Source organism: Dufourea novaeangliae, unplaced genomic scaffold, assembly GCF_001272555.1.
Source record: "Dufourea novaeangliae isolate 0120121106 unplaced genomic scaffold, ASM127255v1 scaffold85, whole genome shotgun sequence".
In the NCBI taxonomy this organism is placed as follows: Eukaryota; Metazoa; Arthropoda; class Insecta; order Hymenoptera; family Halictidae; genus Dufourea; species Dufourea novaeangliae.
Window position 1 is genome coordinate 546 of NW_015373957.1, and position 15,034 is coordinate 15,579.

At 30.1% G+C, this 15,034-nt stretch overlaps 1 protein-coding gene across 1 annotated transcript; it reads left to right on the forward strand.

Annotated features, from left to right (window-relative positions):
* The first annotated feature begins 1,353 nt into the window (after positions 1–1,353).
* Positions 1,354–4,990, forward strand: LOC107186340 (NEDD8-activating enzyme E1 regulatory subunit). Its single transcript, XM_015574183.1, has 8 exons — positions 1,354–1,591; positions 1,782–1,946; positions 2,038–2,220; positions 2,305–2,800; positions 4,040–4,173; positions 4,250–4,452; positions 4,540–4,676; positions 4,760–4,990. The coding sequence occupies exons 1-8, from the start codon at positions 1,524–1,526 to the stop codon at positions 4,988–4,990; spliced, it is 1,617 nt and encodes a 538-aa protein (XP_015429669.1). The 5' UTR covers positions 1,354–1,523.
* The last annotated feature ends 10,044 nt before the right edge of the window (positions 4,991–15,034 follow it).

Here is a 15,034-nt window from a genome sequence, read left to right on the forward strand (position 1 = left end):
AGCGAACGGACGGAAGAGAATCCGTTCACGACCATGGTCCCTTCTTAGATTTAACGTAGTTCACAAATTCACCGTTCTCATAACGTAGAGGGCAGCAGAAAATCCCTGACTTTTTACACTATCGGTATTTCAGAACATGAGACATGAAGTCCCATAAGATGATAGGTCTATCCTATACCTAGTCGGTGGTACCGGTCAAAAGTATTCGAACACTTGGATTGATTTAGGAAAACACAAGGAACTTTACATTCATTATACTACCGATCGTTTCTTTCTTTCAGATTATATTCCACACACTGCACTTCGATATCTTTGATTCACATATTTGAAATATCACTGATTGAATTTTAATAGCCATCACCACAATGCACGTATACACTGCAGAACGTTTTTCAATTGAAATCACTGCAACTTTGAACATTTTTAGCACGTTAGAGTGAATGTTCTTTTTTCCAGAGATAAATGAGAAATGATTAAATGGGCTTTTACCGAGAACACCCGAAGCAGAGCGCACACGGCAGAGGTAGAAAACGCTTGTGTTGGTGAGTCGCCGAGTAGGACGTAGTGGGGGCAGAGCTCACGGCAGGCTAGAATATGCTTGGGTAAAATACCCACGGGAGGCATAGAGAGGGTAAGCGCTCGCGCGGTTTACCCACGATTCTGGCATCAGTGCCCCAGGCCCCAGGGTCCCAGGCAACCCTGATCTTGGACGGTCGACTCGATCGATCTTTTGTAATTCGTTACCCCTACTTTCTATAAGCAATACGCGACAGTCTTTGCAAAATACAAAAGAAGAAATGATTCGTAATAGTTACATAAATAATATTTCTAAAGTGCAAGCTTGTTTGTGTTGAGTTCAGTAAAATATCATTGTGATTTGTATATTTTTACATAATTATTTAAATAAAAAACAAAATTATAAATTTGCGCTGTTTGTGAAACCCATCACTACCTTCATTCCAATTCCTATTCTTGTATTATTCTCGTTATAATTATCGTTATAATTATTTGTTTGTAAACAAAAAATTATAATTATTGTTTGTAAACAAATAATTATAAACGATTACGAAATACGCGGGAAGGAACTTTAATTAACATCTCACAAAGAATTCATACCGGCATTGATACAGACATTAGTACATTCAATTACGGCGAGAATATATATTGTATTTATTATATATTCTGTTATAACCAGCAGTTATAACTTAAATTTTAACCCTTTGCGGTCCTATATTGAATTTGATTCGACATCACGTTTCATTCCAGTGTATGTACTTATAAAAGGTAGACATCATTTATTTAATGTAAAGAAATCTATAATAAAATTTCTAATTAGAATCATATTTTCAAACTTTAAAGACAGTTCGCCTGTTTTTTTGTGTATAAAAGCATTTTATACTGTCACTTGACATACACACACATAACGCATGCGGTTGACATGTTTCATCAATTCTAAATAAGTGTACTCCATAGTGTCTTTAAAGGTAGTGTTTATATTGAACCGTTGTAAGTAGTTCGTCCTTATGGCATCACCAGTACCAAAATCGCCGGAGCAGTCTGAAAAAAATAGGAAGTATGATAGACAATTAAGGTATGAAACCCGGCAACGAATTGTTTTTGGGGTTAGAAATTATAATTTATTTTTTTGTATCAAGATCAATTATAATTGTTATTAAAGTTCGAGTTTATGTTCATCTTTTTTTTATTTTACAGTATGTTTTACCATGCATGTTTTTTTCTCATACATTTACTAACAAAACATGTAATATTTATGCACTTAGATTATGGGGAGATCATGGACAAGCTGCGTTAGAAAGTGCTCATGTTTGTCTTATAAATGCTACTGGGCTTGGTACAGAAATTCTAAAATCTTTAGTCCTTCCAGGTATTGGGGCATTTACAATAGTCGACAGTAAAAAAATTACCCATGAAGACATTGGAGCAAAGTATGTAAATCAGTGTGTTATGTGTTATGCCTTTGTAACATGTAATATTGATTTTTACTATCAGATTTAACTATTAAATCAATACGAACAGTTTTTTTCTAGAAGCAGAAAGCGTTGGAAAATCAAGGGCACAAGTAGCAATGCAAATGCTTTTAGAATTAAATTCCGATGTTAGGGGTGATTATATAGATGAGGAACCTGAACATATTTTGTATAATAGCCCAGACTTTTTCAACAACTTCACAGTTGTTGTAGCTACATCGCTTAATGAAAAGTAAGAGTACAATAACAATAAAAATTATTGTATAATTTTATCTTTCATTTTCAACGACATATATAAAGCAGAAATATTTTTTAGGTGTTTAATTCTCTTATCGCAAAGGCTTTGGGATTTGAATATACCATTAATAGTAACCAGAAGCATAGGATTCATTGCGTACATGAGAATTCAAATAAAACAACACACAGTCGTAGAAACGCATCCAGATAACGAAACACCAGATTTACGTTTAGATAAACCATTTGGAACGTTAAAAAAGCACCTCGATTCAATAAATCTTGACGAAATGAGTTTCAAAGATCACTCGCATGTACCATATTTAGTTATATTGTATAAATTCTTAGAAAAGTGGATCAAAGAAAAAGGGGAATTACCTAAAACATATAAAGAAAAACAACAATTGAAGCAAATGATAAAAGAGGGAATGAGACGGGATGAGAATGATGCAAAAAATAGTGAGGAAAATTTTGAAGAAGCTATTAAAGCAGTGAATACATGCATAGGACCTACTCAGATTCCAGATAATCTGAGAAATATTTTGAACGATGAACAGTGCATTAATTTAACAGCTAAGGTACAAGGAAAATAATTTATGACTAGTGACAAAACCAAGTACATTGCAAAGGGTATCAATATTTGACAGCCTATGTTGTAACCTTTTCTGTATACTTCAAAAAATGCAAATAATATTTATGAGTATTGTCAGACCCTGTTGTATTAAGGGGTCATGCTCAGTCAGAAATTTTCAAAAAATCGATTTTTCACTTTCTACATTTTCTTTAAGTACAACATCTCGAGAACAGTCTGTGCAAGTTTCAAGGTAATCCAATTAAAAATGACAGAGATACAGGCGTTAAAAAATGAACATTTTATATAAGTGTAAGCTTGACTTGAAACTTGAAACGCGTTTTTCTCGAAACTATATTTTTCAAATCGGTGATCAATATTTCTCGAAAACTACTGTGTCGATTTACATGAAACCTTTTGCGCCTTATTTCAAATAAAAAAAACTTGTCCTTGAACGAAGGATTTTTTTTTGTTCCATACTTTTTTTTTTAATTGACCAAAAACGAGTGATTTTTATGTGAAAATCGCACTTTTTCAGGAAAATGTCCGCCATTTTGGTCCAAATCAATATTTCGAAAAACCCCACGTTCAAGGACAAGATTGGTTCTTCCATTACATAAATCTTACTGAATTTTTAATTTCAAATGAACCGTTAGGAAGTTACAGTGATCACGGCAGACCACTTTTTGTGAAGAGACATCCGGGAGATCGCTCACTATTTATTTACTAATAAATATTTTTAAATAAAAAAATTACCTCATAATCTAGAAACTGCAATCTTTGAAACACAAACACACTTTTTGAAAAAGGTCTTACAGTTTTTGAGAAAAAAATTCCCAAAGAACACTCTTTTTTTTGGCCTCCTGATTGAGCGTGACCCCTTAAGTCATTTATGAGTAACTAGTACTTTTTACTTCTTAAATATTCAATTGTACACGTTATATATACACGTATATACAAAAAAAATTTATATATACATGTATATATTTTATATATGCTGTATTTGGATGTATTTATAACACCATTTGCAGACATTATGTGTATTCACTACAAGCTTTGAAAGCATGATATGATTTTGCAAGTACATGCAATGAACTTGTTTTTACAGGCACTAATGGATCCCAGTGAAGTAAATTTTTGAAATTAAATTGATTAATGTGCATAAACATATATTCAACTTGGTCTCAATACTGAATCCTACTACTAGAAAATTGTATAATTTTAAACTGATTTAATATATTTTCAGAGTAGTTCATTTTGGATCATTGCTAAAGCTATAAGAGATTTCTGTGAGAATGAAGGAGATGGATTATTACCATTAAAAGGTACCTTACCAGATATGACAGCGGATACTGAGAAATACATAACACTTCAGGAGATGTAAGATGCTCTTCTGTAGAAATCTTTCATAATATTGATTCATTCTGCTAAATTTATACTTACTTATGTTTTGTAGTTACCACAAACAGGCGGTAGCTGATGCTGAAGTAGTATGGCGACGTACGTTACAGTTATTACGAGAATTGGGAAAACCATCGGATTCTATTTCCGAAAGGGATGTGAAATTGTTTTGTAGACATGCTTCCGGTATACACGTTGAGAGAGGAACGTGTATTGCAGATGAATATAGTTCTAAAATATTTGGTGCAAGTAATATAGGTAATATTTTATAAATATTATAATGTTTATAAATATAGAGAAATATGACGAGTATGTTCAGATACTAACTTTTTATATTTTTTTCAGTGCAAAGTTTAGAAAATCCAGAGAGTATGATGATTTATTATGTTGTTCTTAGAGGAGTTGAAAAATTTCAAACGGAGTACAACTCGTATCCTGGCGAATTCGATGATCAAGTGGAACCCGATATTGTCAAACTCAAAGTATTTATAATATAACATAAGAATATTAATACTTTCATATATAAAAAATAATTTGTAACTTAAAACTAAACTAATTCTTGCAGGCATGTATAACGAAATTATTAATTGAATGGGGATGCGGATCATTGGCAAAAGACGATTATGTACATGAATTCTGTCGATTTGGTGGATCAGAATTGCATTCTGTAGCAGCATTTTTAGGTGGTCTTGCAGCTCAGGAAGTTATAAAATTTGTTACGAATCAGTATAAACCAGTTCATAACACCTTTATTTATGACGCAGTCACATCGAATTCTGGAACATTTTTTTTTTAGTGCCAAGCATTAAATTAGACATACTTTTGTATTAAATAAAAAAATATACAATATTGTAGTTTATACCAGCTTCGTATATTTTTAAACAAATTGTTTTATGAACATTTTTCGATTCCGAATAGGTTGAATTCATTTGTCAACAAATATCAACTCCTTAATGTATTTGTCGCAGATGTATTAAAACTCAAGTTGAACGAGTATAATATCAACACTTTAATGTAGCAATTAACTGATACACAAGTGATTTCGTTCTTATTTATAATAAACAACTATTTCTTACAATAAATATGTATAATGTGGAAAGCAAATGAATATTTTATAATACCTTATGGCCAACATTTTACGTAAATAATGTTTTACCGGTGTTCCACTCTCAATACAACTTAAGAAAAACGGGTTGCGCTTTGATTTTCGTATTGCTTTACTTTGTACGTTAACATCTTATATCACGTTATATAATGTTGTTTTATTGATATAGAATTAACTGTATCCTGAGTATATTAATTAACCGTTAACTATGATTAACAATACTACAATATAAAACTGACACTTTCGCACAAACCACTTCAGAATCCTGGATGTACTTATTATTTTTAACATAATTATCCCTTGTACGTTTCATTTTCATTTTTTTAATTTATGTGTTACATTGATCTTCCGTGCGTTTCTTTAATAACAATCGTATTTGAAATTTAAGCATTATGAGATTAGATTAGAAGTAGTTATGCGAAAGCTTGACAAAATGATTTGAATGATTATGGGAAACGCAATATCAATAATACACGCTTTGTACTCCATATACACACATAGCACCAATAAATACATAAATACAACTGGAATTAATAATAAATTACTCTCATACAACATAGAAAAAGAGTTAGGTAAATCATCAGGAGGTAGGAGAACATTGAAATGTTTGCTACCAATAGCAGAGAAATTCAAGTTTAGAAAAGAAATTAAGCACACTTTTGATATAGTTAACTGCCATAAATCTGAAGGATTATAGAAAATTACAAATAATTAATATGACAGACAATGGATTCGAAAGACAAGATATTAGAAGAGAAAGACAAGATATTAGAATAGAAAGACAAGATATTATAAGAAGAAGACAACATATTAAGAGGAGAGGAACGTTTAATATTTGTAAAGTTAAGTCTATGAGAAAAACACCGGTAGAGGATAACAACAAATTTTGTAGTATACAGATTAAGAATTTCATCTATCAACTTTCTTGTCTTTTTTTTTTTAAATCTGAGTCGTATAATTCATTAATTCCTTGTTTTGTCCTACAAAAAGTATCATTATTTGTTTTTATTTTTTACCATAATAGCTAATGTTTCTACAAAAGTAAATAAGAGCAACTTCAGGCTATTTGTGTAATTATTTTTAAATATTTATACTTATGTATTTATCAATAAAATCTGTTCGCTTTGTTGCTGCTATTGACTTTTGCTTTATGAATTGTATATTTTTCTTTCAATATTATTTACTTTAAATTTCTGTAAATAAATTCTTTTAACAATTACATATTTACCAGTACGATAAAATAAGAATCGCTCAATTTTTAAACCATACGACTCTGTGAACCACTACTGCAATATGTATTGAAAGATTTTAGTAAGTAGATACAGACAAATTTTAAGGCATAGGTCATTCGTAAGATCAGAAATATTCGTTAGAAGTGTCATTCAGGAGTAGAGAGACTTCTATGATAAATCCTTGGTACAAGAAATATTAGTTACTTATGATACCATTGTTATTCTAGAGAAGAGAAAGTGATAATGGAATATAGATAGATCTCCACATGTAACAAGTGTTGGTTTTTGCTAAAATTCTTATTGCGTGGATTTCTTGTCATCAATAAATTTTTCTCTTGTTAATAGTTGAATTGTGAAGTTCGTAGAAGTGAAAATTGTTACATAATCCATCAAACTTCTAACGTTTGACATTTTAATTTATCAAGAAATGTTAGGACAGATACAAGCAATAAACCACAGGATTCTATCTTCACCAGTGCCTTTATCAGTATTTCAATGTTTAAGAATTTGTATAAATATCATTCTTTCTTTGAACTGCAATGTATTACAATTACATTGTACTATAATCCATCATTTAGTGCGATTCTTTAATTACCTTATTCATAATAAACATTCTGGTGCCACGCAGCAGCGTAAAGAACTTTTTAAGTCAAGAAATTGAATACACTGTATTATTTTTAATAAAAACTACACAAATTTATTACTTATTTTTTCTCCTTCACCATCTCCATTCTTCATTTTTCTTCATTAATTCATATTAGATTTACCTATTTTGAAATTATTTTTGACATTGAGAATGAATTTAATGTTTAAAGTAGTTAAACTGTCATAAACGTTATGATTTTCGATTAATTCTAATATTTGTTCTCAAATTTAATTTTTATCACATTTTACAGTTTTTCAACCATTTCATAGTAGTTTTCATGCAGCTAAGTGGCAGAAGTGATCAAAGCATAAATTTTAAAACCCTATCATCTATTGTTGAGTATTAATGATTTCAATACATGTGTAAAGTTCATAAGAATTTAACTCTAGTAAATTTGTAATTTGATTATAGTCAAATCTTATTCTTAATATTGTTATTTTATTAATAATAATATTGTTATAATTGTGATATTATAAAAATGATAGAAATAAAAATATAAATATAATAGTGGATAAACGTTTCGGATTTGCATGTTTTTTTAAATAATTTGTAAATACTTTATGCTTTGCAAAAAATACTAATTATCTGTGGAAAGAATTGGTCTTTTAGAGTTCAAATGAGCGAGTTCCGTCGAGCGGGCATATCCTCCGTGATGTCACAGCGCAGAGTGGGGCAAAATGTAATTCAATTACAAAATATAAATTCGAATTACATTGTAATTTTTATTGTAAATTTAGTATAGTTAATTACATTGTAATTTGAATTTTGTAATTATATTATATTTTGCCCAACTCTGTCACAGCGGATACACAACAAAAAAGAATAATATTCAGTCGTGCATACAATGCTCGCGACCTGAGAATACAAACACGGAAAAAAAGGGATCAATAAGAGAAACTGAGCTGATGTTGTTTATTCGGCAAACAAGTTGTTAATTAAAAATAAAAGAAAATACCCGGACTTGATCCATATGTTAGTTGTCGACATTTGAAATGTGAATTTTTGCACATTTTTATGGACCTCTGAAATAACGAGAAAAAATTCTTTAATTATTTTCGGATGAGTATCAAATCATTTGACGAATTAATGTTATCACAGGCACAGGCCAGTAAAAAAATCCATAGCCAAATTCTGTTTGTCGTGAATCATCACGGTATTGCCACGAGTAACCCTCTCCCCCCCCTGTTCATCAGTGTTTTCCCAATATACACTGGTCAAACAAATAAGAGGATCATGTGTTGCAGTCGTTACAACCGTCAATACGGCGTATAATTCTTGGATAATTTTAATAAATATTAAAGTAGGTGTTATCACTGCACGGAAATAATGTTAAATCATCAACCTATAACAATTTTTTCCTTTTTTCGCTCGATTGACACATCAGGGTTGTACACTATAACGATCCCCTAATTGTTTTGGAGCGGTGTATGGTAGTTCACAATTGGTATATCGCTGAAAGATGCGAGAATGCTTGCACGACGAAACTCCCACATTGAGCCTTTTAGAGTCAGATATTCTGTTCTGTGTCAACTTTGAAATAATTACGTTTACCTAAGGTGACTAGATGTTTTAGGTTGCAATGCGGGACATGTCCAAAAAAAAATAAAAATAAAAAAGGTCACACATTTTTGAAAGCATCATTTTTTTAACTTATTACATCCATTGTAGAAATATTTGTTGCCAATTAATAGCACTATCTAGTATGAAGTAGAGGAAACAGTAACTTTGTGCACTGCGAAAATGTTAAAAAAGTTACATAGCCAATCTGGGATACTTTCCGGGATAGTTTTAAATGCGGGACAAACAACTCAAATGCGGGACAGTACCGCCTAATCCGGAACGTCTGGTCATCTTCCGTTCACTTCACTTTTCAGTCTATGAAATTACAACATAATACAATTATATCTATTACAATACACCATAATACATTTATATATCTTTTGTACATGTTACATTTTTAACAGCCCATGCACATAACATATACACACATGTTAGGTGTTGAAATTATGTTACAGTTGTGTATATTTTTTACTGGAAGCTAATGGTACAAAATTAAATGCACGTGTAACACTATTTATGAAAATTCTAAAAAACATTTTTTAAATGAAACCTTGTATTTAAATATTTGTTAGACCTAGCTCAGACATTGCAGTTTGATCGCACAGCTTCTGTTTCTGCAGAGTAAAATAAATTTGTTCTCACTTCCCTGTACAGTCAAAATTTATGCAATTTATGCAGTTTAGTATATATACTTCTCACAATAAAAATACAACTGGGTGCTAATCGACTGCGTATGAACAGCTGCTTTCTTCAGGTGATCAAAATTATCATGTCTGGACCATGCCCATCATGTGTTTGAATTCAAAATGAATATAAATTAATAAAGAAATATTTTGTAAGTGTACAATACAATGTTCCTTGATTAGTGTTAGTAACGAAATAAAATGAAATCAACAGTACAAAGTATAAGATAAGGTTTCAAATTTGCTTATTTCTTAATAAATTAAAAACAATTAGTGAGTATTTGAAGTACTTCTAAATTATGTATCCAGTGACATACTATGATCTTTTCAATCAACTTCTTTGTTTTTCAGTGTGATCAATTAATCTACAATATTAATTTTAAAAATGTATTCCAAAAGCAGGTGTTGAAGAAATTATGAACATTATACAATCGTATTTGACTTTTTAAAATTATGTTAATATAATGATGCTGAAAATATTGTTAACTTCTTAACCAAGGATATAATAATTATACTTTGATTTTATGAGGGCTGAATTTAAAATATCAGTGTTACTTTATTTCTGTATATAACAGAAATTAAAGAAGGCGTTTTGTTATCAAGTAGTCAGAGAAAACTAAAATTTATTTTAGAGTCTTATATATTAACTTTAATGAGGTTGTTTATTTTATACAATGACTATACGAATATACGTATATGTTTCAGTATACGCACTTTATATGTTGCTTTTCTGTAAATTAATACAATACTGATAGCGTAACGACCAATTGTCAAGTAATTACGTTTAGACAGCTAAATGTCCGAATAGTGATACCAGAAAGCAGAATAAAATTTTAAAGTATGAATAAAATCACAATACACAATACAAAGAGGAAATGGTGACTGAGACAATAAAAGGAACACCCAGAAGAATGACAAGAAGCTGATTGGAAATAATGAGACTACAGGTCACTTAATCTGTTTCTTTACTTTCAAAAAAAAAAAAAAAAACGAAAGGACGATAAAAATTTTGTTTTTATCACATGAAATTTCAAATCTTTCTGGAAACGTATACGCTACTTGTGCTGGTATCATAATTACAGCAATCAATTACATTTATACAGTAATTTACTTTGCTGCTGCGTGTCTTTCTTCGTATGAGCAGAAATATCGCACTCTCACCGTTACAATACCTAATAAAATTATAGCGCCACGTATACGCATACGCAGAATGCATTAAAACAGTAAATTCTAATGGAACAACAAGGTAGCGGGGCATGTTTTGTGTTCTCTGTTTACTTTCTCCCTTTTTTTTATTCTCTGTTTACTCATGTTTTCTCGTATCCTACTATCTGCTACCATTCCATCTCACGTACGCATACGTGTAGACGCATATAACAATACACTGTCGCACACATAGCACATTTGTACACGTACACGCGCGCCTATGCATTCGCAAAAATAAATCTCTAAAATAGTTCGTGCGTGTGAATTTTATTCTCTCGTTCTGTTCTCTGTTGTATCTCCGCTTAATTTTTACAATCATTCTCTATTTTACCACGAAGCCTCTTGTCCCTTAAACGCTACTGAAAATATTAATCAGTCCAGTCATTCGGATTGGCGAAGAGACTTCGTTCTTTTCTCTTTTAGTGTCACGAGAAGATTGAAGGATTATCTTCTACTTCACTCAAATTAACATGCATCGAAGAAGGGTCTATAGCAAAGGTTATCGGACTGTAATGCTCGGTATGATGAAATTAACGTCTTAATTTTGGAACTTTAATACTTTAGTAAAAATTATATATTTTAATCGATACTTTGTGTGTTTTTGTTTTATAAATCATTAATGTTCTCAATTGTGCTTTCGTGAAAGGAAAAACAATCTACGTACATTGAAGAAAATATATAGGGTATAAAATGAAATGTGTTTATACAGTATAATAGCCTGCTGATTGTTGTTTATTTAGTATGAAGGGGCTATTGTATGGTTACATTTTTTATGGAAAACTATCATAGATCACTTTGTCTTTCTTAAGTAGAGAATTATATTTTTGCACACACAAAGTTTTTACGAATATGACGATTGTAAAGATTTGGGATAGAACTGAGGCGATAATTAGCAGGAATATAAAATTTAGTGTCTCATCTATAACATTCGCCTCAGCATCTTTGACAATATTGATACTGTTTGTTCTATCTTATTTCCATGTTTCTTTCAGCATATATTACAAGATCATAAAAATCTATAATTTATGCCTGTCGTTATGTATGTATACACAAGCCCAAACAGTCCTAAACTATGGTTTCCATCAGGTAAGTTCATACTGTCAGTACGTCTGTCTGTTCCAAAGTTCTGTAGCAGACTTTATGAACTAGAAATTAAATTCTGATCTGTCATTTTTTCATTATGGTTTTACTTGTAGCCCATGTGTTTATAATTGTTATATTTGTGAAAAATTTATGTGTGTAAAAATAGACTGCTTCAGCTTGGGAAACCAAGATGATCTTCATATCACCTAGATGCTTTTAATTCTTAGTATTAAGTCCCTTCATATAAAATAATCTCTTGCAATTAGAACTTTCGTATTTAATTTAGTTTTGGATATATTAGACTGTAACACATTCAATTTTATATATATCCATAAATATAGTTTCACGAAAAATTGTTTTTCATTTACATTTACATCCATAAAAATTGCAAAAAATACTGCAATTATAAAGCAAATATAATATTCACTTATCATCAGAATAAGTATTTATATGTCATTTATGTTATACATTGTTTTTACAATAGAACTCCATATATCTGAACACACTGGGGGATAAGACAGTTCAAATAACTGGATCATTCACTTGACAGGAGTTTAATGATTCTTCCTACCACTCATTATTTTTTGTTCAAATAATCGTAGTTCCTATTCAGATAACATAATTCGACTATACATGCATTTTTTTGATTTTGAGCTATATAAAGGTACACGTACACTATGTTTTACCTTATCTGGACGCAATTGCTTTTTTCTCTTATATGTGTACGAAGTGCATTTAGACATTGCTGAATGAAACGTGAAGATACGCCGAAACGGAATGTGTGCATATCTTTAATGCACATATAAATGTACTGATGCTCGATAATAACTGTAGTAATAAGAGTACAGTAGATTTTTAATAAATTAGACATTGATTAAAATTTTCGTCTAACAAATTGTGTTGTTGGAATAAATGGAGTTCTATTGTATTTTAAATGTACTTATATCAACAGAGTAATTTCTTGGATCAAATTATTTACCTACTTTTTCCGTGTCCTTTGCTATTTAAACAACTACTGATTGTTTAAGTTCGTTGCTAACGTAGTAAGATGTCACGCAAAACGAGTCTTTTTTTATAATTGTTAGATCATTAGAAGATCCAGGACAGCATGTAATGAGAAATCTAAAATATCTTGCCAGGATCATAAAGAGTATTCTGCGCATTATTTCATAATATGAAATATGGTTTTGCAAATAGCTATTATGCTCAACATAGTTTTCCCTTTTTCATAGATACGTGTAATGGACTGTTGCAATTAGTTAGGTGAAAACCTATTTATTTTATCAAGTTGTTGTCACACACAAAAATAGGGTACTCCCATTTGAGTTATTTTAAATAAAATTATAGAACAGCCAAAAATGGAAGTGTATATATATTTTTCATGAGAAAAAATTTGTGTATCCTAACTTCTTAATTAGTCTTTGTCCAATGCCTAATTTCGACTGCTGTACACTTATAATAGTGGACACTAGATATCTATTTTTTAAAATAAAATTCATAGTACTAGAGAAATAAATATCATGTAATTTCAATAACCAAGCATTTAATTTAAAATGTTTTAGTAAGTTGAGAAAGCACCTTCATTCTCTTCTCTTTATTATTTAAATTAAGAAATCACAAAGTTCTACGTTACTAGAAAAGTGTATTAATTTCCAAGTAGAATCGATTTTGTGCAACTGGTATCCATTGATAAACTGGAAATATATTAGAGTCAAATTTTTTTTTGGGTCACAATATCAGGCGACGTCCTAAAGATATCTTCATTGAGAAATAGGCAGTTAAAGATTAGTATTGAAATATGTAGAATGTAGCACCCTCCCATTTCTGCATCAGCAAAAGGAGATATATATCTAGAAAATGGAAAATCTCAGATTGCTATCTTACTATTAATAGTTCGAATATCTGTGAAATCTTTGAAATTTTTGAATTCCATTGCATTTAATGTAATAAATTATTATGATAAAAATAATAAATTAAAATTTATCATATTTTGAAATTATATATAAATCTGAATCTAATTATATCATTCATTCATCCTATTTAAGATCGATACTGAGCATGTATTTCTTATATTTATTTAGTGTGCAAATCTATTATTCTCATATTATAATTTATTCTGAAAAGAAGAGAACCTCATTTATCATTTTTGTATAGACTGCATATCTAATGTCTTAGACAGCAGTGGAAGAAAAATATGTAGTTAATTACAAGATTAAAATCATTATTATTATCACAGGTACAGCTGGAGTGATTTACTAAGTTTAATTATTTTTCAATAAAAATCAAAAGAATAATAAATTAATTTAGCACACTGATTAATGAAAAATTTATTTTATCAATTACTAGGTTTGTCAAGTTAAAAATAAAATGAAAATATTATAAGTTGTGATTAAATATTTTTTACTCCTCTTTTTATTTCATAGGGCTCTATGTACTTGCATACTATCATATAAATTATCTGATCATATTCGGGAAAATATTGACATAGACATTCACATTTTACTGTCTTGGAAAAAGCAGAAGTTTGATATTAAAATCTTTACTTTAAGGAATGTAGTTTAACAAAAAAAGAAAGAAAAATCATTAGAAAGTTTCATAGTAAGTAATCGGTCACCATAGATAATATTGTAACATAGAAAAAATGAATTGCACAATATGAGAGGCTATAGTGAATTTTTCACATTATTAGTTGCTACATGTATTTTAACTTATATTATTATTTTACAATAAATTGAAGAAGTAGAACCAGAAAATTGAAGGCAGAAACCTTGAAATGTTACATTATGTTTACCCCACTTTGATGCCAGTACAAATCGAAAGTTTGATACAAACTAACTGTATTTAAGAGAATTTATCTATTGTTTTATTTATATTAAGTTGTGGAAAGAAATAATCATGTACCAGGTATTCAACAATACAACGTTTGTTCATGTCGTTAAAGTTTATATTGCAGCAACTGCAAGGATCCATTGCACGTGATTATGAAGTAGAAGAAAGGTATGTCGTGTATAACAGCTTACAAAAATCATGTAACGTATTTAACGATTAATTTAATTCTGAGCTGCGTATGGCGGAGACTTTTGATAAAGACTACTATCCAAAAATGTGTTGAAATATGATGTCATTATTTATAAGCACAATCAAGGATAATCTGCAAAGAGACACACACACATTTCTGCGACGAGAAACGATAGTTGTACTTGTGTAAAGACATACTATCCATTAAAATTGAATTCTTATAATAGAGATGTCTTATGAAATGACAAACAACAGTGCAAGAATACAGAACATTTCATGTATAACAATTAATAATTTCGCTAATTAT